The sequence below is a fragment of the Varanus komodoensis genome, unplaced genomic scaffold (assembly GCF_004798865.1).
Source record: "Varanus komodoensis strain SLA01 unplaced genomic scaffold, ASM479886v1 scaffold3, whole genome shotgun sequence".
Lineage (NCBI taxonomy): Eukaryota > Metazoa > Chordata > Lepidosauria > Squamata > Varanidae > Varanus > Varanus komodoensis.
This window is the reverse complement of record NW_025335761.1, coordinates 32,206,188-32,229,302: the sequence shown is the minus strand read 5'-3', so window position 1 is coordinate 32,229,302 and position 23,115 is coordinate 32,206,188. Positions and strand designations below refer to the sequence as shown.

Here is a 23,115-nt window from a genome sequence, read left to right as displayed (position 1 = left end):
CTGCATCGAGCGCTGGTTTTCCGTCGCCGCCGCTAAAAGGATTTATTTTGGCGGGGGGAGCAGGTGTTAGGGTGCACTTGGAGGCAGGAAAGCAACTGCATTCACGCAGAGAAAAGGAAATAGGGTAGAAGCTGGAGAAGCTCCAACCTACTCAACTCTGTTGGCATGACAACCGGGACACTGATGGCACTGTGGGAAATAGCAAAGATACCTGAAAAGCATTGAAGTCCTCCACTGTGTTTTGCACACACCCATGCTGGCCCATACCCATCTTACTTGAATGCCAGGATGAGGCAGCCTGCTCAACGCTCCCTGTGTTGTCATCATGTTTGAGGGGGTTCTTCTAGACCTGATTAGGGAAGTGTCATCTCTCTGGTTTTAAGTTGTGGTTCGGCTTGTCAAAAAAGGCTTACTTTGGCTACCTGTTATTGTAATGCTTTATTTTTTATGCTGCCTCTTGTGAAGTTCTCTGACAGTCCATCCAGCTGAAAGGGATAACTGAATCTGTTCAGTTTGATTTCTTGTGCCGAGTTCATGGTTCTTCTGAATATAGCCTGGCCAGGAAAAGTTTCTTACATTCCTGCTTCTTCTCTCCAGCACCTAACTTAATGATAGAAAGTTGCAGGAAGACAATGCCAGGATGGGCTGATATATTGATATTTATTTGTGCAGTATACTGTCACTTTGTGATCCATTTTGATGAAAGCATGCAATGGGATTACTAATTTTGGTTCTGACAATTTCCAGAGAGATAATTGTTTGTTGGAGCAAAAGCAAGAAAGACTCTTCTATCACTTAGAGACTAACTATTATGTCATCAACTTTTGTGAGTAATTGGAGTCTAATTGATCACAAAACATTATTTCATAATTAATGTTAGCCTTTATTAGGCATAAAACTCTTTTTTGGATTTGGTGATAGTTGTTAAAATAAACAGTGCTTAATGTAGTCATAAAAGTAAGAGGGGGAGGGAGACTATGCCAAGTTCTTGACCTGAGGCAAGTGGTCCTGTACTTAAGCATTCCTGATAGATGAAAATACAGAAAGCTGCCTTTTACAAAGTCAGATCATTGGTTCATCTACTATAGTACTGTTTACACATCAACTTGCAGCACCTCTCGCAAGGTTGCAGCCTTAACTGGAAGTGCTGGAGATTGGAGCTAGCACTGTTTGCTCACAAAGCAGGTATTCTGCCACTGAGCTTCAAGCTTTCCCTGAAAAGTAATGCTAGATTTCCTTATTTAAAGAATATTCTGGAGTGCAGATTTTTATATGGTTAGGGTCATAGGAGGACTTAATGGACTTCCATTGTTTTGGAGGTTATTTTGGTACTTATACACATAAAAACATGCCTGCTTTGTTTGACAAGTCAGAAGTTTTGATAGCATTTCATCAGACTGTCTTTTGGTACAGTTTTGGTAATTGCTGTTGATTACTTGTTTAAAGCGTTTTGTTCCATTTGTTTTCATGTGGAGTTAAAAACCTGTTCAGCTTTTCTAGAGTACTTTATGACACTGTATGATAAAATATAAAATCCGGTGTTTCAAGAACACACATCTTTATTAGGGTAAATTCAGGCTCTGAATATGTACATATGTCAAACCAAATTGAAAGCATGAAGTTTACTATTCAGGTGTTATATGTTATTACGTTTTTAAATAAAATATTTTATCTAGGGACACAATGTGGACAAATTTGCAATTGTGGGGCAGGGAAGGGAAGTATGAGGTTCTGTTAAGATATGATTCTGGTGGCATCTCAGACTGTCACCTTTGCTCTCTAGAAGAAAAGATTTATACAGCCAAAATTGGCTATCTGAATCTTCTGCAGGGCAGGAGGAATGTGATGTGACCTTTGCCTAGATGTTCCTTTAGCCTTCCATTGGATGCTCATAATTCCCCATTTTCTGAGGGGTGTGGGCAGCCTCATTGGATTGCACTGCTGAGACAAGGAAAATTCAATACAGAACAAAATTGATGATAAAAAAAAGTTCTTTCAGTGCTGTATGGTTGGGGTCTTAAGACCTATGGGAGGCCATAGGATTGTGTGCTAACAGAATGTCCCAGAGTCCATAGGATCCCTTCTGAGGTCAAAGTGCTCCAATCTCAGAAGGGGCAGCAGGAGATACCCTCCTATATACCAATTGTAGCTGACACAGAAAGAACCATGCTGGCTGCTTCTCCAAGGTAAGAAAAGCAGCCCAAGGGAAAGGAAGGGCATGGAGCAGAGGGGAGGAGATGTCTAGTCCTTCAGCCTGCTTCAAAGCACTCAAGCTAGATGGCCTGCAGAGCCTGTAGAGTGAAAATCTGCTACACGGTGAATGATCCTCCTACTTTACTGGCTTCAGCTCAGCAGGGTATAGGAAGTATAAGTAGCAAAGGCACAATCAATGGGGTTGCAGCTTGAAGTGGGTGCTGCGTGAGCATCTCCCAAGAGAGTCCTCTACAGAGAGGCGCAGGGCGTTTGGTACACAAAAGCTGCTGTCTTTTGGCTGCCTTTCTGACTTCCAATAGAAAAGGCATTCAGAGAAGTGTATGAGTAGGCATATATAAGAAAAGGCATTCCTTTAGGTTAGCGAATCCCAAAGTGGGTAGTACCACCCCCTGGAAATGGTGCAGGGGGGCAGAGAGGAAAAAGGGGGCATTAAGGGGGCACTACGAGGTTAGAGGCAGTCTCTGGGTAACAAATGACCCATACTTATGAATACATAGACTATCATAAACCCTATATGAATATTTCTTTTAATTGCTGCTAATAACTCTAGGGAACTACTTGAAACATTTGGTGATATTCATGGCTTTTCATTAGCGGTGGAGATTTGCTAGAGATTGTCACGACTATCTCTAAAGAACTATGTGACATATCTCTAGGGAACTATATGATGCGTTTAGAGACCTGTCATCAGTGACAGCCTAGTTTACTAGAGATAGAGTATTCATGGCTTTTTGTTCCACAGCATCAGCTTGAGCATACCTAAGCCAGTGTGCTTCAGGGCACATGAAGGGCCTTTGATTTTTCTTTAGCATTTGCCCTTATAACCAGGCCCTCAGCTGCTATAAAGTCATTTATGATGAGAAAAAGAAAATGACTGTACAAGTAACCCTTGATGCCTGCTTCAAGAAAGTGACTCCAGCCACCCCCAGCTATCCAGCAGCACAATCAAACCCTGACTTTCCGGCAGCAGGTCCATCTCCTTCTTCATCAGTTAATGTTAATGTTACATCAGTAATGTTCTAAACTGATTTAAAAACTGTTTCATTTGTTTTTTACAGTACTGTATATCTCCACATACAGATTCTCTCTTCAGTACATATAGTTACTTTATTATTACTGTATTTTCATCATTACCACCATCATTGCAGTTTAAGATGTTTTAGTGAATATGGATGTGTTTTTTACATGTTTTATATGCATGTTGTTTGTTGTTGTTAGTCACAAAGTCGTGTCCGACCCATCGCGACCCCATGGACAACACTCTTCCAGGCCTTCCTGTCCTCCACCATCTCCCGGAGTCCACCTGAGCTCACACCGACTGCCTCAGTGACTCCATCTAGAGACCTCATCCTCTGCCGTCCCCTTCTTCTTTTGCCATCTATTGTTCCCAGCATTAGGCTCTTCTCCAGGGAGTCCTTCCTTCTCATTAGGTGGCCAAAGTATTTGAGTTTCATCTTCAGTATCTGGCCTTCTAAAGAGTAGTCAGAGTTGATCTCCTCTAGGACTGACTGGTTTGATCGCCTTGCAGTCCAAGGGACTCGCAGGAGTCTCCTTCAGCACCACAATTCAAAGGCCTCAATCCTATTGCGCTCAGCCTTCCTTATGGGCCATGATTTATATGCATAGAAAAGTAAAATATATACATATACTAAGGCAAACATTTGGCCTACTCATGTGATCCAACTTGCATACAAATTCAACTTAAGGATGTTCCTAGGAACCGAACATGTGCATAACCCAGGGGCTGCCTGTATAGATTACTACTACAAAAGAAATAAAGAGAACAAAAAGGCAAAAGTTTCTACAATAGGACCACTGAGGAGCCTGCCTTCCTTCCCCCACAGCCCTGCAAGCCTTCGTCCACTGTAGTACCCCTTGCCCTGAAGCTCTCCGCCCTGAAGCCTGCCTGAGAGCAGAGATGAGGGAGGGGTGAGGGGAGAGGGTGGGCAAGATGTGACACAGCTGTGGCTTGCTGAGCTGGGACCCTCCTCCCTGCAGGGCTGATTAAGCCAGCTGGTGCCCTAGACCATCCAGACCTGCTTCGCAGTCATTGCCACCGCTGCTGCTGAGGACCGTCTCCCTCCCACCCACCCACCCTGGCAGCCCTGCAAGCCATTATTCACCAAGGTGTCCCCCTCCCAATGCCCTGGGGAGAGTGGGGACAAGGGATGGGGAGAGAGAGATGCCAGGCAAGCAAAGAATATTGATTAATTCAGCTAAGGTTCAACAACCCTAGTGCCTGTACTGCAAAGAAAGAGGCATGGGGGCACTAGGTTGTCACCCAAGAGGAAAGGGGGCAGTAGCCCAAAAAAGGGTAAAAGACCACTGCTTTAGGTACTAAGAACTCAGACCAGATAGGGCTCATACAGAGTTTCATTACTATTAACAAAATCTTCAGATATATACTGCTATGTATTTAAAAGAACCTTGCAAACATGTATTCTTTACTCAGTGTTGTAATTTCTGCATTTATCACATCTCTCTACAGAAACCAATAAATCAATAAGTAGTTTTGTGTTAAATGTACCTTGGAAATTACAAGATTGTATTCTGGGTAATATTTCAGTTCTTGAACTTAAGTTAAAGATTATTGATATCCTGAGATGTGCCAGCAAAAGAAATTCTGGCAGTAATGCACTTCTGCAAACTGGTGCAGAAGAACTATTGGGAAAGATCACTCATAAGTGACTTGGCTCAAGTACTCATCTTGAGGTGATATGAAATTTCCTGCAAAAGGTCTTGCACAAGGTCTTCTATTATATATCTTGAGATGCATAAAAGATTGCATGTTGACTCATTAATATTCATTTTGAGATGTTGTGCAAAAGATGTACAACATCTTGCACTACTAGATGTACACCTCTGAATGTTAGTTCTTTTCTCATGCAGGGAACTTGTGCTAAGTCAGGAAACAAGTTTCCTTCTGTCAGAGTACCCCCCCCCCCCCACTATGTCCATTCTGTAGATTGAAGCTTCATTTGAAAGGACTGCATAATGATGACCTATGTTTGCCCCATGAGAATTCTTAACAATATTTATTTTAAGAAATGCCTGTTCTTCTCTTCAGGTAGGTAAAACATCTCAGAGCTGCTATCATAATAGCATGCTACTTGAAAAGCTACTTTTGTAGTAGAACTCTAAAAACTGATAATGCATCAATAAATAAATAAATAATAAATCATCAAGATGTCGCATAGTTCCCTAGAAACAGGTTGCATAATTTTCTAGATATAGCTGTGACTATCTCTAGGGAACTATGTGACTATTGGTGATGTGTCACCAAATGTGTTGCGTAGTTCCCTAGAGATATTCATAGCTTTTCTCTAGAGACATTTATATAGGGTTTATAGCAGTCCATGCATTCATTCATATGGGTTGATCATAATCCAGGCAATCATAACATGGGGACTGTCTGTACCTACACAGATACAAACAGATTCCCTCTCTCTCTCTAGTACCTATATTTACTTTATTATTGCTATATTATTATCATTATTACAATGTTATATTGTGATTAAGATGTTTTAGTGACTGTGGAAGTATTTAAGTATTTATATGCATAGAAAGTGTGTGTGTGTGCGTGCGCGTGCGGTGCATGTGCACACATGCATGTGTATTCATTGTCTCATTCTTTCTTAAGACAAATATCTGGCTTATTCTTGTGGTCCAACTTATATAAAAATTTGACTTATGGCTGTTTTCAGGAGCAGAAATCATTATTAACCTAGGGACTACTTGTATTTGGCTTACATTTAGTAAGCAAAGCTAAAATAGTATGTCATGTTGACATAAATGCTGAAAAAATGTCTGAAATGTGCTTTCAGTAGCTAAAAGAGAACTGAAATAGAAGACTAGGAAAGCTGCTATCTGATGTCTACTTACACGGGTCTCATTAGAATTACTTACTTTCAAGTAAGCATGTTTTGGGTTTCCATTGTTTATATGTTAAATACTAAGTTGAATACATCCAAAAATTTATTTGGTAATTATTTTTATTGGAATAACTGTATCTTCAAACATATTTCCATGATTTTCTTTGAGTTCAATGATACATATTCCATTTTTACATGTGCATAGGAATCCAGCCTAAAACAACACAATAATATACATTTTTCTTACATTAAGAGATTTTGAGAAGAGAAGCTAAGGTAGTGAAAACTGCTGATTTTAGCATTTTTGGAAAACTAAGGAAATATATCAACCTGAAATAATGTTTATTCCTCCTTTGATTTTAGATTTGAGTAGGTTCATAGGGTTTTGTTTTGTTTTGGCTAAGACTTCTGTCTAATTAAACAAATATTAATTCAGTAATCATGTATTTTAATCAATTATAATTGCATATCGGTAAAATTTTTCTGAAGCGAGAAGCATACAATAGTCGAGGCTTATAATCAACCAGTATGGAGTGGGAGGAGCAGTGGAGGCTACTTTTGTCTCCTCTGCCTTCCTGTCTTGCATTTTCACTAGATTGCCTTTTCAGTCTTGGAGATCAGCTTGTGAGATTCTTTCCATCCCAGTGAAGAAAGTGGGTCAGAGCTCCAATACCATCTACTAAGATTGGGGCACTGTCTTTGACCCTGGAGCTGCAAATCTGAACTATTTTATAGTCCTTTAGACACTGTCTATGGCCCCTAGAATTTATTCCCCCTTTAATTAACTTAGTAGTTTTTGTGGTCTCCTCTTTATTTATTTTCATTTGTTACTTTTACATCCAGCCTTTCTTTTAAGAAGGCCAAGTTATATATCTGATCATCCTCTCCTCCCCATTTTGTCCTCAGAACAACTTGTGAGGTTGATTAAGCTAAGTGACTGACCACTTTACGCAGTGAGCTTCATGGCAGAGAGGAGATGAGAACCTGCGTTTCCCCACATCCTAGTCTAGTGCTCTAACCACTACACCAGACATATATGATTAATTTGTAATCTGTGTAGAGCAGGAATATGGAATAAGAATGCAATTTCAGCCAGGTAACCCCACCCATATTAGCCGTTCTTTGCTGAGAGAAGGACAGATTTTATCTGGTGCCATGGAATCTCTGTCATGCCTGGTATCCCCATGGGGCTGCAGTTTGAAATGATCAGCTGAGGTGAGTTAGTGCTTTTCTCAGTACTAGTTAGGACCCATCCCCATTCCTGCTGTTTTCACCCAAAGGAGGAAGAGTGGTGGCAAGGAGAATTCCTGCTCTTATTTCTGCTCTGAGATTGGCAATAATAGCAATAATTTCTTTAGGGGGATGGGTCTTGAAGGTTCATGGCCTGAGGATATTGCACACCTGGTGTGGAGGAATGTCCTCTCATTTTTCCTTTTATTGGGGCAGATCATGTTAAGCCTACACAACAATAAGTCTGGATGTGAATCATTGGGTAAGAGATAATGGTAGACACAATGGTCTTTTAAGTGTTGTTTTACTTTCATGTTTACTTTCCACTGACATATCTATTTATTTAAAGTAAGTTCCCTGCATTTTACCACAAGGCTCATAGAACAAATTAGTTTTTGGAAAGAGGTGCAGTAGGTGAAACTACTATAATGCCATAAGAATTCTCCTTCAGCATAGAAGAGATTGTAAGTTTATGTACTCACCTTCCCCAGCTTCCCCCCCCCCCCCCCGCTAAATAGTCCCAGTTATTGAAATATATTCTTCAAAGGGAAGTTGCTGCAGCCCTTTGATCGTTCTGGATGCTCTGTCTGTGCTCTTCCCAGATACATGTGCTTTCACTAGCTTTAAAGTTTTACTATCTTAAATACAAGGAGATGAGGAGAAAGTTATATTCCCATGCTAAACATTCTGTTTGTGCACTGTCCACAGAACTTCCATTTGTTGCATGGTCTAAAAATGAAGGACTCATGCTATACTAGCTTTGCATTTGACTTTTGCCTTGTTGAAGATAGTTCAGCACACAGATGATAATTGAGGAGCAGTACCAACTTCTTTGTGGATGAATGGGAAATTGCCATTCTAGGATTTTAGGATGTTCCCGTTGTGGACATTTTTCCAGCCTTGGTTGAGGCTGAAAAACTATGTGGAATTATGTTGTGATGGTGTGATTTCCCACCTGCTCTTGAGCTGTGTGTTTTTTTTAATGGTTCAGGTGCTCTTCAGAGACGTTTCTACATACCTCTTTCACAATCAAGGTGTCTTCACAGATAGTTTGATATCCCCCCATACTTCTGTCATGCACAAAAACAGCCAAATACACATTTTAACTAAAGCACTAAACTAAATAGGAACAGAGTGCTATTGTTTTGGTTTTTATACTTTTATAGGTGGGGCTGCCCTTGAAGACAGTCCGGATACTTCAGATGGTACAAAATAGAGCAGCCAGGTTGCTGACGGGGACTGGTTGTTATTCTCATATAACCCCAGTCCTCTACCAGCTTCACTGGCTCCCCGTCGAAGTCAGGGCCCAATTCAAGGTGCTGGTTATCACCTACAAAGCCCTTAATGGCTTGGGACCTGGATATCTAAAGGAAAGCCTGCTTCTATATTTGCCCTCCTGCCCCTTGAGATCGGCGGCAGAGGCCCTCCTCCAGGAATCCTCCGTGAAAGATATTAGGAGGGTGAGTATCTGGAGGAGGGCTTTCTCTGCGGTGGCGCCCCACCTATGGAATGCGCTCCCCAGAGAGGTCCGCCTGGCGTCGTCGTTATTCGTTTTTTGGCACCATGCCAAGACCTTTTTATTTAAATGATATTTTAGTAATTGTTAATACTATTTATTTATTGGTTTTAAATTTTTAGCCAGGATGAATCCAGATTTTATATTTTATATGTACTTATCTGTACGATTGTTTATTTATGATGTCAGAAGCCATCCCGAGGCTTATGCAAATGGGACAGCATACAAAAATTCCAAATAAATAAATAAATAAATAAAACTTAGCATGTCTTACAATTTGGTCCTGTGGGATATATTTATAATATCCCCAATTCAGGAAATGTATGAGGGCAGCTAGCTGATGCCATAGACCATCAGAGGTTCCTTGGTCAATTTTAAAGGCTACATCTTCCTGTTTGCTAAATTCCGAAACAGTTTTGTCAAAACGTAATAATGAGTATGTTTCCATGGTTCCATTTCAGGCAAATGGAGTCAATCACCCAAGTACAATTTCTGGAAAAACATTGTCCCAGTCTCATCTCAGGTTTCCTTTCCCTTATTATATTCATAGGTCTTGTAGTTGACAAAACTCCTGCAGGCTGTTTTAGCAAATGGTGGGTGACTTGTGTACAGCAAGAAACTGGACCCCCTTTTTTTCTTATCCTTTAGACCCTTTTATCAGAAGTCATAAAATATTGTTAGAATCCAGTGCTGGTGGTAAATTTCCAACTGGTTTGTGACTTTCTGAAATCTTGTCCTGATGGTGATATGGTGGTAGTGTGTGGTGTAGTAGTTGAGAGTGTGGGGACTGGGACTCTGGAGTTTCCAGTTCTTGTCCCCACTCAATGGGTGCTCAGTAAGTGACCTTGGGTCAGTCTGTCGGAAATGAAAGATGCAGTTGCTCTGGGTATATGTTGCAGGGCAGGGTGTCTTCAGATGAGGACAATGATGTCTGGGAATGGAGGCCTGAAGACATAGAGATGATAGAGGAGAGAGAATGTATCTCAAGCCCGCTATCTCCAGATAGTAAAAGGCAGACTCTGAGAAACAGCAGGGTCTGGAAGTGCCAGGAATGGGCATGGGGGAAGAGCCAGAGGCGCCTGGTCTGATCTGTGACTCCATGAAGTGGTGGCTGGAGAGAAAGGGTAGCCGTCTGGAAGGCTTGCCTACAGCTACGAGACTTGCCCATCTCCGGAAGGGCCCTCCCAGAGGGGTGAGGTCCAGGGTTACTCAAAAGGAGGGATCTTGGAAATAGTTTCTAATCTGGGTTCAAAGAACCTCTCTGTTCACTGAACCCAAGAGTCTCTTATGCTCAGAGACTCTTTGCTGGTTATATCTTGCTGGATATACACCAGCAAGAAAGAACTTTTGCCAAAGAATTGTCTGTTGTTTGAAAGAAAGAAGCTGGAAACTAGCTTCTGACACTGTCACAGACTCTCAGCCCATCCTACCTCACAGGTTTGTTGTTGTGAGCATAAGATTGAGAGAAAGAGGAGAATTATGTTATGTTGTCTTGAGTCCCTTGAAAGGAAAAATGGTGGGATATAACTATAACAAATAGAATGAATGAATGCATGCATGCATGCATTTTCTGGAAAATGTTTCTTTGCAAAATAATGGGCCTTGAGTAATATCAGAAGGCTTATGTTTGCATTGGAAAATGTTCTGATACTCTAGAGGAGAAGGTGCAACACAAAGCCCACACTACTTTGCCGCCAGCTTTGCCACCAAACTTTGGGGGTGAGGAAATCATGTATTTTCTTTTACAACAAAGCTTAGAGGGAGCATAAACTTTCCTTTAAAGTCAAAGTGTGCTGCTGAAAGCTTCCAGGAAGTTCCGTTTAGGGAAACAGAGTTTTTCTACTGCCACAGCAGTGTCACATTTTGGCTGCAAATTTGGTAGTACAGCAGTAACAAATGTTGGGTGAGGGATCTGTGTTAGGTTTGCAGGGGAGAGGGGAGAATGAGTGAAAATCAGTGGTATGTACTTGTATCAATGGAAATTACCCACCTCTGCCCCAGAGAGAGCTAGTCTTGCATGGTTATTTTACTTGTATGTAGGAACAACATAACTTTAAAAAAAACCCTCCATGCTAATTTTTTGTCCCAATTACACCACAGATATTTGACCCAAACTACTTGAAAAAAATCAAATATTCATAGGGTAGAATCCTGTGAATTACACCCCTGATGTTCAGAAGCCCCTGAATTTGGATGCTTTTGATCACCCAGTGAGGTATGAGGAGCAGCAGCAGAGGCAGTCTTCAACTCCCTACCCTCCTGCCCTAGACAGATTTTTTAGCCTGTCTCACAATGGCACTTCAGACCGGGAAGGAAGCAGGCTGACAGAGGCTTAGAATAGCTTGTATCCTGGCCTCTCTGGTCTCCTCCCCTACCAACCCATCAAAACACCCTCTTTTTCCTTCCTCCAAGGTCACTTTTCTGATCTTGGAGAACAGCCAGTGCTGTTCTTTCTGTGCAAGGGGACAAGGGAGGAGGTCAGTAATTTGCTCAACTTCCAAGGTGAGAACACTGTTTCTAACCTTAGAGGGGAAAATCTCCAGGATACTATTAAGGCCTCTTGAACAATATCTAGGGGCTGTAGGGTTGCCTTTTTAATGAGACTTGAATGTTGTATTGTGTAGACATTTTTATTGGAATACTTGTAAAAATCTAACTCAGTAGTATGTACTGACCTTACAATGCTTAAATTTAAGAAAAGAAAGGCACTGAAAACTATTGACATGTGAATATTTTTAAGAGCTCAAAGAACTGTGCATGATATGTTGTCAACTAATTATCTATTTCAATAGAATTCAACTGTTTTCCACTGAATTTTGGGGGCCTTCTTCACTTTTGTTATCACCACCTATTCTATTTCACACTGAGACAGATACGTATTTCAGAATATTTCTCTAACATGCTTGGTAAGGATAATCACCTGAACAATATTAGTTACAATTTTGAAATTGCCAAGCTTGCCTAATATGGGCAGTCCCTGGGTTACAAACAGGTTCCATTCCTGAGAGTTGTGTGCAAGTTGGATCATGTATAGTTGGCCTTCCAGATCTGTTGGGGTTATAGGTGCAGGACACCCATGCAAGTGAAATATCTCTGACCACCCCTGCCCTAATACTAAGGGATTGTGAAGTTGATTTTATCCCCATGGAAAAAGAAAGCATTTTCCAGCAAATTTTTTGTCCCACATAACTGAGTACAGGAAAAAGTTATGCTTGACATCAGTGAATACTGGAACATTTTCTGCCCCGCATCACTGTCTGGTGGATCCCTCTGTGGCACATTGATATGTTTGCTAGACATTTTAGGTCATAATTTCTTACATATATCATGACTTGGACTCTGTAGTTAGGACAGATTAATTTGGAGGGCTATCTGCTATGTTATTGGATCAATTTTAGATTTAGACCCCAAGGATGAGAACAAAGTACTTGGTGAGAGACAGATTAACTAGGTTGGAGTCTGCATGTGAGAGCATAGCAACAATAAAGATTTTCAGATATGGTTATTAATATCCACATATACCTCTTGAATGTTAGCAAAAACAAAACCTTTTGCCAAGTACAGTGTGAGATCTTGTTAACAGCTCCCTTCCAACTCTGAAGGCTGGACTGTCTTTTGTATTGTTTCTGTTGCTTGGGATCCTTTCCTGTCATCATTTCTATGTATGCAAACTGTTTTTAGTAAATGTTTCTGCCCTTATGGAGTGGCTTACAACAAAGCGAATGTAATAAAAACAGACTTAGCTAAGATCATATAAATGTGATCACCAAAGAAAGAGATTGAAATCACCAAAGAAAGAGATTAAAAAGTTTGCTGGAAAGAAATAATTTACCATCTGTTTTAAAACCCCTTTAAGAGAGAGCAAGCTAAGTTCTCATGGGAGACAGTTCCACAAATGTAAAGCCTCTACTGAAAGGGCATTGATCAAGGCCAACCTGATTGATCTTTCATCAAGCCTGGAAACAGAGCATTTGATGTTAGGGTCTCAGCAAGATGTAAGTAAACCTTGAAAGTTTTGGCAGCCTGAATATGAAACTAAAATAAAGTAAATCTAATGTAAACTGGTAAATTTTAAATGAGACGATATTGCATATTACCAATATAGTCATTACTGCCAAGTGAAAACTGCAGGTAGAAGAATGAGAAGCTAAATTCTAGCTGTGTTAGATAGGTTAATACTTGTTATGTCAAAGTTATGTTGTAATCTCATTGTACCTTAATTGGAAGATTTATTGTAACATTTCCATGCAAAGCTTCTACTGTAGTCATATTTTTCAAAGTTTTTTTTGGTTTGTTTCTTGTGTAAACAGATTAAAATTCTCTTAAAGATAAAATGAGGTTTGTCTGATTACCTTACTATGTTCATTTTAAAAAGCATGCTGGTTCCAGATTTACAAGCCTCAATAGATTACTTATAGCAGTAAATAAAATGTGTTATCCCTATGTAACAATCTCCAGAGGAGTTTGGAATGTTAATTGGTTGTGGCAAAAACAACATAATAGAGTATAGGGTGCAGCAAAATTAGGCACAAAACTGAGAAAATCTGAACCTTCCCCACGTCTATTCCTTAAAAACTAACCCCCCCAATCAATCAATCAGTGTGTCTACATGTTTGCAACTTGATTTTTGGATTCTTCTAGGAGGAATCCCAACTGGGGGCATGCTTAAAAAGTAAAAGTGTGTGCAGCTTGTAAGTATGCTTGCCTGAAGAAGGCAGGTTGAAAGCTTATGATTATCCATATTTTCACATGAAAATGCAATTAGTAAATACAATATTATTTTTTCTGCCATATTCTGCTCTATTTTAAATTTATACCAAATTCATATATAATATATAAAGTAGTATAAAAACTCATTTTTAAAATAAGTTTTTTTTAAAAAACAATTGTCTAGATACTTTTTTAAATGATGTTTATTAAGTAGTTTAAAATAAAGGTGTTTATGTGCATTTATTTAGCAAACATTTTCACATAACCCATTGATATGCACTAAGTTTTGCAACATTTCAGGGGAGGTGAGAAAGAAGGCGAAAGTCTTAATAAACTGGGCGCATGCTTCAGCAGCCACATTCAGTATCCCATAGTAACTGACATTTAGACCCCAAGTCTCAAGAACATCCTTCTCCAAGCTGGTGCCTTCCAGATGTGTTGGTCTACAACATTTACTATTCTCAGCCAGCATGGCTGTTGGAGAAAGATGCTCTAGAGCATAGGTCCGGATCCGGCCCTCCATGCCCATTTATCCGGCCCACCATGCTCATTTGGACCCGCCACGCATGCGCACATGCCCATATGGTGCGGGGAGGCAGCGGTTTGCTTGCTTGGAGAAAACAATTTCCAAGCGAGCCAGTCGTTGCCTCGCGGCATGTGCCCACCCGCACCTCGCCGCGCATGCCCGCCAGCCCACGCTTCACCTCGCCTTGCCGTGTTCCCTGCCCACCCACGCCGGCCCACGTGTATGGCTGGCACCACCTTTCCAGCCCGCACCCAGCACTGGCAGCTTTCAGTTGGCCCCCTGATGGAAAAGTTTGAGGATCCCTGCTCTAGAGTGAGTCTTCACAGCTGCAATCAATAGTCATTTCAGATCATGCTGTTGTTTGAAAATAAAGTCTTTTGATTTGGCTACATGGTAACAGCATGCCCTGAAAGTTGGACTAGAGAGATATTAAATAAAATTTAAAAACTAAATAAGCTGTATTTACAGGTTTGCAATGAAGTATTAAAAGCTTTAAGAAACCCTACATAAATTCAGAATCAAAGCATTCATATTTATTTATATCTTTAATATGTATACAGTTGAAGTTCTCTGGGTGATTTACAGCAGCACATTAAAATACAATAAAAATACGCCATGTTAACCATATTAAAACGTCATACAAGTTTACAACGTAAAAATTTAAACCAAATTAAAAACAGATTAATACACACACACTGATACACACAAAAGAACTTGGGAAAAAATGAACAATACCCAGTGCACTCAGTGAATACTCTGCAATAGAAGACATTCTTTATCTGGTACCAAAAAAATAGTAAAGTTCGTGCCAGGTGGACCTTACTGCAGAGCTCATTCCAGAACTGGAGGGCCACCAGTAAAAGGCCTTTCTTCTTGTTACCACCATCTGAGCAGTCAGAGATAGGCCCCAGAATTTGATCGTAGAAACATAGAAACAGTGCATGTCAGAAGGGACCTCCTGGAGTGTCTAGTCCAGGAGACCTCAGACTTTTCCAACAGAGAGCCATTTGAAAGGAGCCCGCAATGGGTGCGGGCTGCCGAGGCAGTGCCAGTGGGGGGGGGGGGTGTGGGCTGGGGTGCGCGTGCGCAGCAAGGTGGGGAAAGGGGCACGTGGGGCGGGGCGGGGGGCGTGCGGGGCGTGGCAGGCGCTTGCTCTGGAGGAGATAGTTTTCTCCGAGCGAATCCAAACCGATCTCCATGCGAGCAAGCTGTGTGCCCATGCGCGCAGTGAGTACAAAACCTCTGGGGCAGGCCGGTTAAATGGGCATGGTGAGCCGAATCCAGGCCATGGGCCGTTGTTTGAGGACCCATGGTCTAGTCTGACCCCCAACTCCAGCCAGTTCCACTTATGACATGCCTTAGGATCCAGACAGATGAAGGTTGGGAGAGGCATTTGATCAGGTATCATGATACCAGGCTGGTTTTTATAGGTCAAAACCAGCAGCTTGAATTGGAAAACATATAGGCAGCCAGTGCATGCAGGCCAGAATTTGTATTATGGGAACAGACCATCTGATCCATTTTATTAGTCTGGCTGCTGCATTTTGCATGAGCTGCAGGTTCTGAACAGTTTTCAGGGGCAGCCCCATGTAAAGTGCATGGTTCATTATAAGCCCATATGTATATAAACTAAAGGAGGCTGTTTATTTGTCTATTTCATAAAAGAGGAAAAATCTGTAAACGAATGTTTAAAAAAAAATACACGCTACATGTCAACAGAAACCCTATTAATACTAGGGCTGTGCCAAACACTTTCAATTAACAACTTCTGGCATGAAAATTAGGTGTGGAGGCTACAATCTGGAGAAAAATTATTCATACATTTCATTGGAATACTTACTAGTTAGCAACAGCATCTTAAAAATTCTTTTAACTATTCTTAAGTGAAGCTGTAATGTTAGTGACAAAATTACTTTTCCTGGCCACCAGGAGGAGTGCTGTCACTTTTAGCAGTTGAAAAGAAAAAAGAAGAAAAAGGAAAAAGCCACCAGTTAACTCGTGCAAACTTGTGCCTGCTTAATAGTCTACCTTAAACTCTTCAGGAGAGGCCCTTTTGAGGGCACTATCAATTTCAGAAGTCTATTTGTCAGTTACAAGTAAAAGGGCTTACTCCTACATCATTTCCAAATGCTTCATGAAAGAACTATGTTTGGCTGTCACACTTTATGTAGTTATTTTAATGTTCTAATGTTTTACTATTTTTAATATTGTTTTTATTGGTTTAAATCACTATACACTTCTGTAATACCTTTTTAACCAAATAAGGCACAAGTAGTGATGGTATGTTAGTTAGGTTATTAGTTAAGAGTTTATTAGTCAAGCTCCAGTGCCTGGGCCATCTTGAGAACCTGACTGGAGAAGAGCCTCAAGTCATCCAAAGGCGATGCCAGGTCTCATGGCACAATGGTGGGATGGGCTGGCAGGGAGGGCACCAGTACCAGGGAAGATGGGAGGAAGGAGGAGGCCAGGGGACCCAAAGAAAGGGATCTGTGGGAAGGAGCTGGTCTGGGTAAAACTAAAGGGTTTCAACAGGGGGAGGGACCTGACAATTGGAGTATGTTATTGCCCTCCAAGAGACCCTGAACAATGCCCTGACAGACCAGATTTAAAGGATATCTCGGGGGAGGGACATGGTTATTATGGGAGATTTCAGTCTCCCAGATATTAGTTGGGAGACGCACTTGGCAGTGACGGCCAGGTCACATGGCTTCCTAGATGCTATAGAGGGAGGGTCCAGGAGGTGTCCAAGGTGTGTGTGTGGGGGAATATCTTTGACTTGATCTTGGCCAACAGGGAGGAGCTGATAGATGGGGTGCAGATTAGGGGAGCTGTGGATGCAAGTGATCACTGCATCCTTTGCTTTGAGATCAGGGGAATGGGGATGAGCAGCAGGTAGAGTACTAGAACCTGGGATGTCTCAAGGGCCAACTGAAGACTGGACTGGGGAAAGTCTCCTGTGAGAGGATACTGGAAGGCAAGGGAGTTCAGGAGGCACTGAAAGGGAGGTCTTGGAGGCTCAAGCCTTGACGATACTGCTTGTTAGGAGAGCACCACTGTAGGTGCGAAAGGAGGTGGTAAGAGGGATTAGATGAAAGAGGAACCTCCATAGGAAATGGTCACTGGGGCAAGTAGACCCAAGGGTATACTGGGAGAAGGAGGCCCATTGCAGAAGGGTTCTTCACAAGGCTAAGGCTGATTATGAGTTGAGACTTACAAAGAATATCAGGAGCAACAAAAAGCTGCTATCAACATGTAAATAACAAGAGGAAAGGGAGACAGATGGTGAGACCGCTTAATAAGGAAGAAGGGAATTCAGTGACTGATGTGAGGGAACAGGCACAGATGCTAAATGATAATTTTCTCTCCATAGTAGGATAAGGGAGGTCTAAATGGGGTACTGGATGAGGCCGGGGATTTAGGGGCACAGATTAGAATCATTCCCTAGAACTCGAGGAGCTCCTCAGGGCACTGGACATTACAAAGGTGCCATGTCCTGATAGGTTACACCTGAGGGTTCTTCAGGAGTTGGAGGGGGTACTCTTGTGCCTAATGGCCTCCATTTTTGAGGCCTTGTGGATAACGGCTGAGGTTCCAGAGGACTGGAGGGTGGCATCAGTGATCCCATTTTTCAGAAAGGGTAGTAGAGGAGACATGGGAAATTACAGGCTGGTTAGTCTTATGTCCATTCTAGGAAAGACAATGGAAAAGCTTATAATAGTGAGAGATCTAGTAAAGCTTTCTGATTTGCTCTGTTTCTGTGTTTAAGAGCTGAGTCATGATGTAAGGGGCAGTTCCAGTTTATTCAATAAAGTTTAAAATGTACTAAAATTTTGTACATTCCTTTCTTCAGTAGGTGAAAAACCCCATATTTTCTTTCTCTTCCGTTAAATGGGCCTAGGTGCAAACGTGCCATGTAACCTCTAACTCATTTAATCTATTAACTGCAAAAGTATGTCACTTTACAGAACGAGTTAACTGAAACTGTTGCTACTATTTTTATTATAATATTTGTTACGTGTTAGATCTGTATCAAACCCATTTGGCAAATGCCCTTGGCATTTTGCATTTCTTGTTGTATTTGTACTGTATTAACTGTCATTCATATTTTAATTTTTTAGGAGTGTGTTAGATGTTTTAGAGTGTTGTGTAATACTGAAATTATCTTCTGTTTATTTTGCAGAGAATGCAGAGTCTATAGATCTTAAGCAGTTTTTTGACCTACATTTTTCACACATATATTATGTGTTCTTTGAAAATTTTGTGACTATTGAAATAGGTCTCAAACAAAAAGGTAAGAAATAAAAAAATGTATTCCTTTGAGTTGTAGATTTAGCTTTTGCATACATTGTTAGAATTACTACCCAGTGCTTTGGTTTCTTCTGCATTATCCAAATACATATAAACCAAATTCATAGCTATCTATAGAGATATTTACCACTGTGATTGGTTCTATTGATTTTGGATAAGATATAACTTGACCAGCTATTTGTAGTAATAAGTTATGACTCAATGGCCCCAATATATGGGATTCACCCATCAGGGGTTTTCTTAGTCTTTCAATAATTAATTAATAGTATAATGTCACCAAAACTAGGTATATGCAAAAAATCATGAATAGTTTCCAGTACTTCTGCTTTGTTTATGTGATTGATGACACATGACCATCACCAACACCAGTTGCATATGCTTACATGATGAGTTTTCTTGGAGTTGTCTGAGATAACTTGTCACACCAGTGCACAATGCTGGTGGTATTCTAGACTAGAGGTTGCTTACATTGGCAGTACATCAGTGGTGTAAACAGAGCAGTATTCATTACTTCCCAAAGTTAAGCAGAATGGACAAGAGAGTATGTGGTGATCTCACAGTAAATCACCATATATCTTCTCAAATAGATATGTGCATATATATTTGAAACTTTGCAGACTTTGGATGCCTTCAATGGAGAGAACCCTTTTATTGATTGATCCACTTACTATAGTTATGTAACACCTTTATGCCAATGCATTCAAGGTACTTCATAGTTTAAAATAATGACATATACCAGCAGTGGGCAACATGTGGTCCTCCAGATGTTTTGGCCTCCAGCTCCCCTAATACCTTACAGGTTATTGTAAGGCTATGTAGGTTATGGCTGATGGAGTTGTAGGCCAAAACATCTGGAAACCCTTAAGTTGCCCAAGCCTGGTATATTCTATACTAGGTAGAATACAAAAGAGAAAAGAGGTAAGAAATGAAATAGGTAAGATCTAGCTACCATTTTTTCATATTGTTACATAATAAAGATACACAGAAGTTAGGCAAATGGCAAGAGACAGTTCTGTGAGAGCAGCAGATGAATGGCAGGTTTTTTTGCCAGATAAATAAATCTTCACTGTCCCATATTTACCAGTGAGGCAGGAGGTGGAATGATCATTAATAGAACGAGTTCAGGGAGGAGAAGTAGTTGGTGTTACCAGGGCTTGATCTTGTAGCTAGGGGAAAAGCCATAGTAATATCAGAATAATAAAATACTGTTATTCAAAGAATAATATTTTTTTTCCTTGTAACTGTAGTTATTTTCTCTAGTTAATGTTTTCATCTTTTGGCAAATTATTGCTATAAAATATAAACAAACAAAATAATTATATTCACACAGCTAGAGTGTACAGAAAATACCATCTCACCTATATCAGTGATGTAAACAGAATAGATTAAATAAATTAGATGAGAAAATATGTATGTATTGTCTTAAAACATATTTGAATAATTTGCTGTTCATTTATTAAGCTAGTTGGTGTACTTCCTTACAGCACTATACGGTATAAGTTGAGAGTGCAATCCTATGCATTATCTGCTGGGGAAAAGTCACATGGAGATCAATGGGACTTGCTCCTAGGTAGAGTATGTACAGGACTGCACCTTAGTTAAGTATGCTATAGGCAAAACCTTAATATCAACTCAACTATTTCCAGTTTAAATTGGAACTGGACATTTCCAGTTTCCAGTGCTATTTCCAGTTTAAAAACTTTCAAATTGTCAATACTTTTATAGCCTAAAAAAGAAACCTCTGGTGAAGAAGCTGTTTGATAATGCCCAGTATTAATTTCAGTTTCTGGTAGCTATCTGTTATGATGTTGCCCAATTCATTTTAGAATTAGATCCTCAAGTACTTTGGCTTCACTGCAGGGTATAGAACTTACTTGAATAGTCTGTGTTTTACTTTTCTATATGCTAAAGCTTATATATTTGGGTTAATTTTTTATCATCTGTTTTAATGGACTCTGTAAATAGTTCAGAGAGCTTCTGCTGTGGGGTGGTATAGAAATAAATAAATGTTATATCTTATATCTAGAAGTTTTACAAATTGTGTAAATAATTGAAATAAAATTGAAAAAGGGTTTCCTGGCTGATCTCACATCAGAACTATATAATTTCATTAAGGCACAATCGTGTTTATCCATTATCACTACTTTAGTTATTGAAAATAATCTCTTTTGAATTTAGGTCACAAGTCACAGAGGGAAGAGCTAGATGTGATACTTTTTATTTTTGAGGTAAGATGTGGATTCATATTTTCTTATTTCATTGTATTGTAGATCCTTTAGTGTGGTATTTTCCATATGCATTTTTACTCCTGTAGCTTAAGTTATAAGTAAGTTGGAAGTTGACGGTTACACTCTAATAATTTCACATTTTCAATTCGAGTTATGCTTTCTTGTTTGTGGAATTTTTTGTTTTAGGGTTGTTGTTTTTCATTTTGTTTTGCACATTGCTAGCAGTCAGATGACAAAATAGAGAGGGCTATACAGATTGCTTTAATTGGTCATAATCCATAGAGCTTCCTTAGGTGTACCGGAGACTTTCCTATCTAGAGGAACTTGCTTTAATTCCATGTTGTATTGCAAACTGCTAATGAAATTGCTCTGGAGTTTGAAAAGTTACACAACATGCAGTGTTAGAGTTAGTGAGGAAAACTCTGAATTGCAAAACTCTGAAACTCCCAAGTATAGATTTCTGTGAATTCTAATCATGATTGGTGTCTGATGCTTAGACTTCTATTACTTAATTGCTGAGATGAACATGTGCAAAGGGGCGCACAAAGAAGTTCTTTCTGTTCATGCTTCTAATGATCTATATAGATGGAAATTTCATATAATTTGTTGTAAAACATAAATATTAATTAGGTAAAGTTCTGTAAACCTTTATAGTTCTTCAAAATAAAACTTGAAGTGCCAAGATACAGAACTTACAAGAGCTGAGCAAGACTGTTGAAGAACAGGCTGTTTTTGAGGGCACTCATTCATAGGACCTCCATAAGGTAGAGACTTGACACCACATTAAACAACAAAATATGGTAACTTGGAATATTGCAGGTCATCATTGGTTGTGGATATGGAATTACATTGAATTGTTGATTTGCAAGAGTGGCGTTTTGTCATTCCAAAACATGTTTAGCTGTGAAATGGCAGCCTTGCTTCCATCTAAGCTACTCACACTGATAATGAATGCTGAGATGAAAGCTTTATTCAAATGATAATGTGATTGATAAACTTGTTAGAAATTTAAAAACAGAGCCACCTTTGATTACTTTAAATATAAGGTAGATATAATTGTGTTACGTGAAATAACCTAAGATAACGCAAGCTCTTTGTAGCCTTAAATTAACAGTGATAGTAATATTTGGCTGTGACTGTTTACCTAAATTGGTCTTGTCACATTAGCGAAATATGTGTTTTAGATTCCTGGTAGTATCTGGTAAGAGGGCACTTATTTACTCCAGTGTCAGAACTGTGTATTTGTTGACTTCTGTTTTCGCAGAAAATTTTACAACTTCTTCCAGAAAGAATTCATCAAAGATGGCAATTTCACAGTATTGGTATGTACTGGTGATACAGTAATAGTATTTGTACTTTTACTAATTTAATTAGTAATATTTAAAAGCATTTGCAAGAGGAACTGAAATCTACCTGATAAAATGTAATCTACTGCCATTTCTAATTTTCTGTTTTGAGGGGGAGAATTTGGATGCAATGATATCTATTTGATGACCTGTGAATTAGATCTGGTTTCAGAATTACTTTATTTAGTCTTTTGCAACTATACTATATTTTGAAAAAATGATTAAAATGTTGATCACATTTTCAGTTGTAAGGGAAAAATGTTAAATTCTAAGAATTTAGAGGGATTTAGCACTTCAGTATTATCTCTTGTATCTAATGTTGTGACTTGCCTGAGTACTTGCATTCCATGACTGTTTTGAAAATGTTAAATGGACCTTAAGTGTGGTGTGTTGATGGGGAGGGGAAGGTGTCTGTTTTGCATGGAAAAGTATAATTCTGGCCTGTGGTCTGTTTTCTGGAAAACAGAACAGTAGTTCAAATATTGGTCATCTGTGGCTTAGTCTATGTAACTCACAAAACTTGATCAGCATACTATGATTTGTTTGTTTTTCTATACTGCCCAGTAACCAAACAAAAAAAATAGAATGTAAAAGAAATTGAATATAAAACTAGAAATATCAGTAACATCATAACATTTTACTACAAACTTTTTTTAAAAAAAGTTTTAAAATAATATTTTACAACCTCAGTAAGAAACACAAATTAAGACGTAAGGCCTGTTACACAGCTGACATAATGTCCCAATATACTATTTAGGACTGATTAAATGTGCCGCCATAGAGGGCAGTCTTGACCTAGCACTGAAAAGATAGCAGAATTGGCATCAGTAGGCCTCAGTGGAAGCTTGTTTCCTAATTGAAGGGCCACCATAATTGAGAAGGCCTTCCTCCTCGCTGTCACCAACTGAGCCTCTCTCAGAGGTAGCAATTGCTGGAAAGTCCTCAGATCATGATCCTGGTGTCCACATAGATTATGGCTTGGAGAGGCATTCTGTCAAGTGTTGTGGTCTCAAGCCATGGAAAGCTTTGTAGGTTAAAACCTGAACCTTCATTTTGGCTTGGATACATTATGCGCCTCAGTGCAAGCAGGCCAGAATTGGTGTTATGTATTCAATTAGCAATCTAGATGCTAGGGATGTGAAGATCCAGCTGGAATTCAGTTATC

At 39.8% G+C, this 23,115-nt stretch overlaps 1 protein-coding gene across 11 annotated transcripts in view; it reads left to right on the top strand.

Moving 5' to 3' along the window:
* RALGAPA1 (Ral GTPase activating protein catalytic subunit alpha 1) overlaps positions 1–23,115 on the top strand; it is a 171,594-nt gene that overhangs the window by 516 nt on the left and 147,963 nt on the right. For all 11 annotated transcript variants that reach the window (XR_006415374.1, XR_006415375.1, XM_044436720.1 and 8 more), the window contains exons 2-4: positions 18,249–18,359; positions 20,555–20,604; positions 21,869–21,926. Coding sequence is in view for 9 of the 11 variants with exons in the window: in XM_044436720.1 (XP_044292655.1) it covers positions 18,249–18,359; positions 20,555–20,604; positions 21,869–21,926 (219 nt within the window). In the remaining 2 variants the exon portion in view is untranslated. The remainder of the gene's footprint in view (positions 1–18,248; positions 18,360–20,554; positions 20,605–21,868; positions 21,927–23,115) is intronic.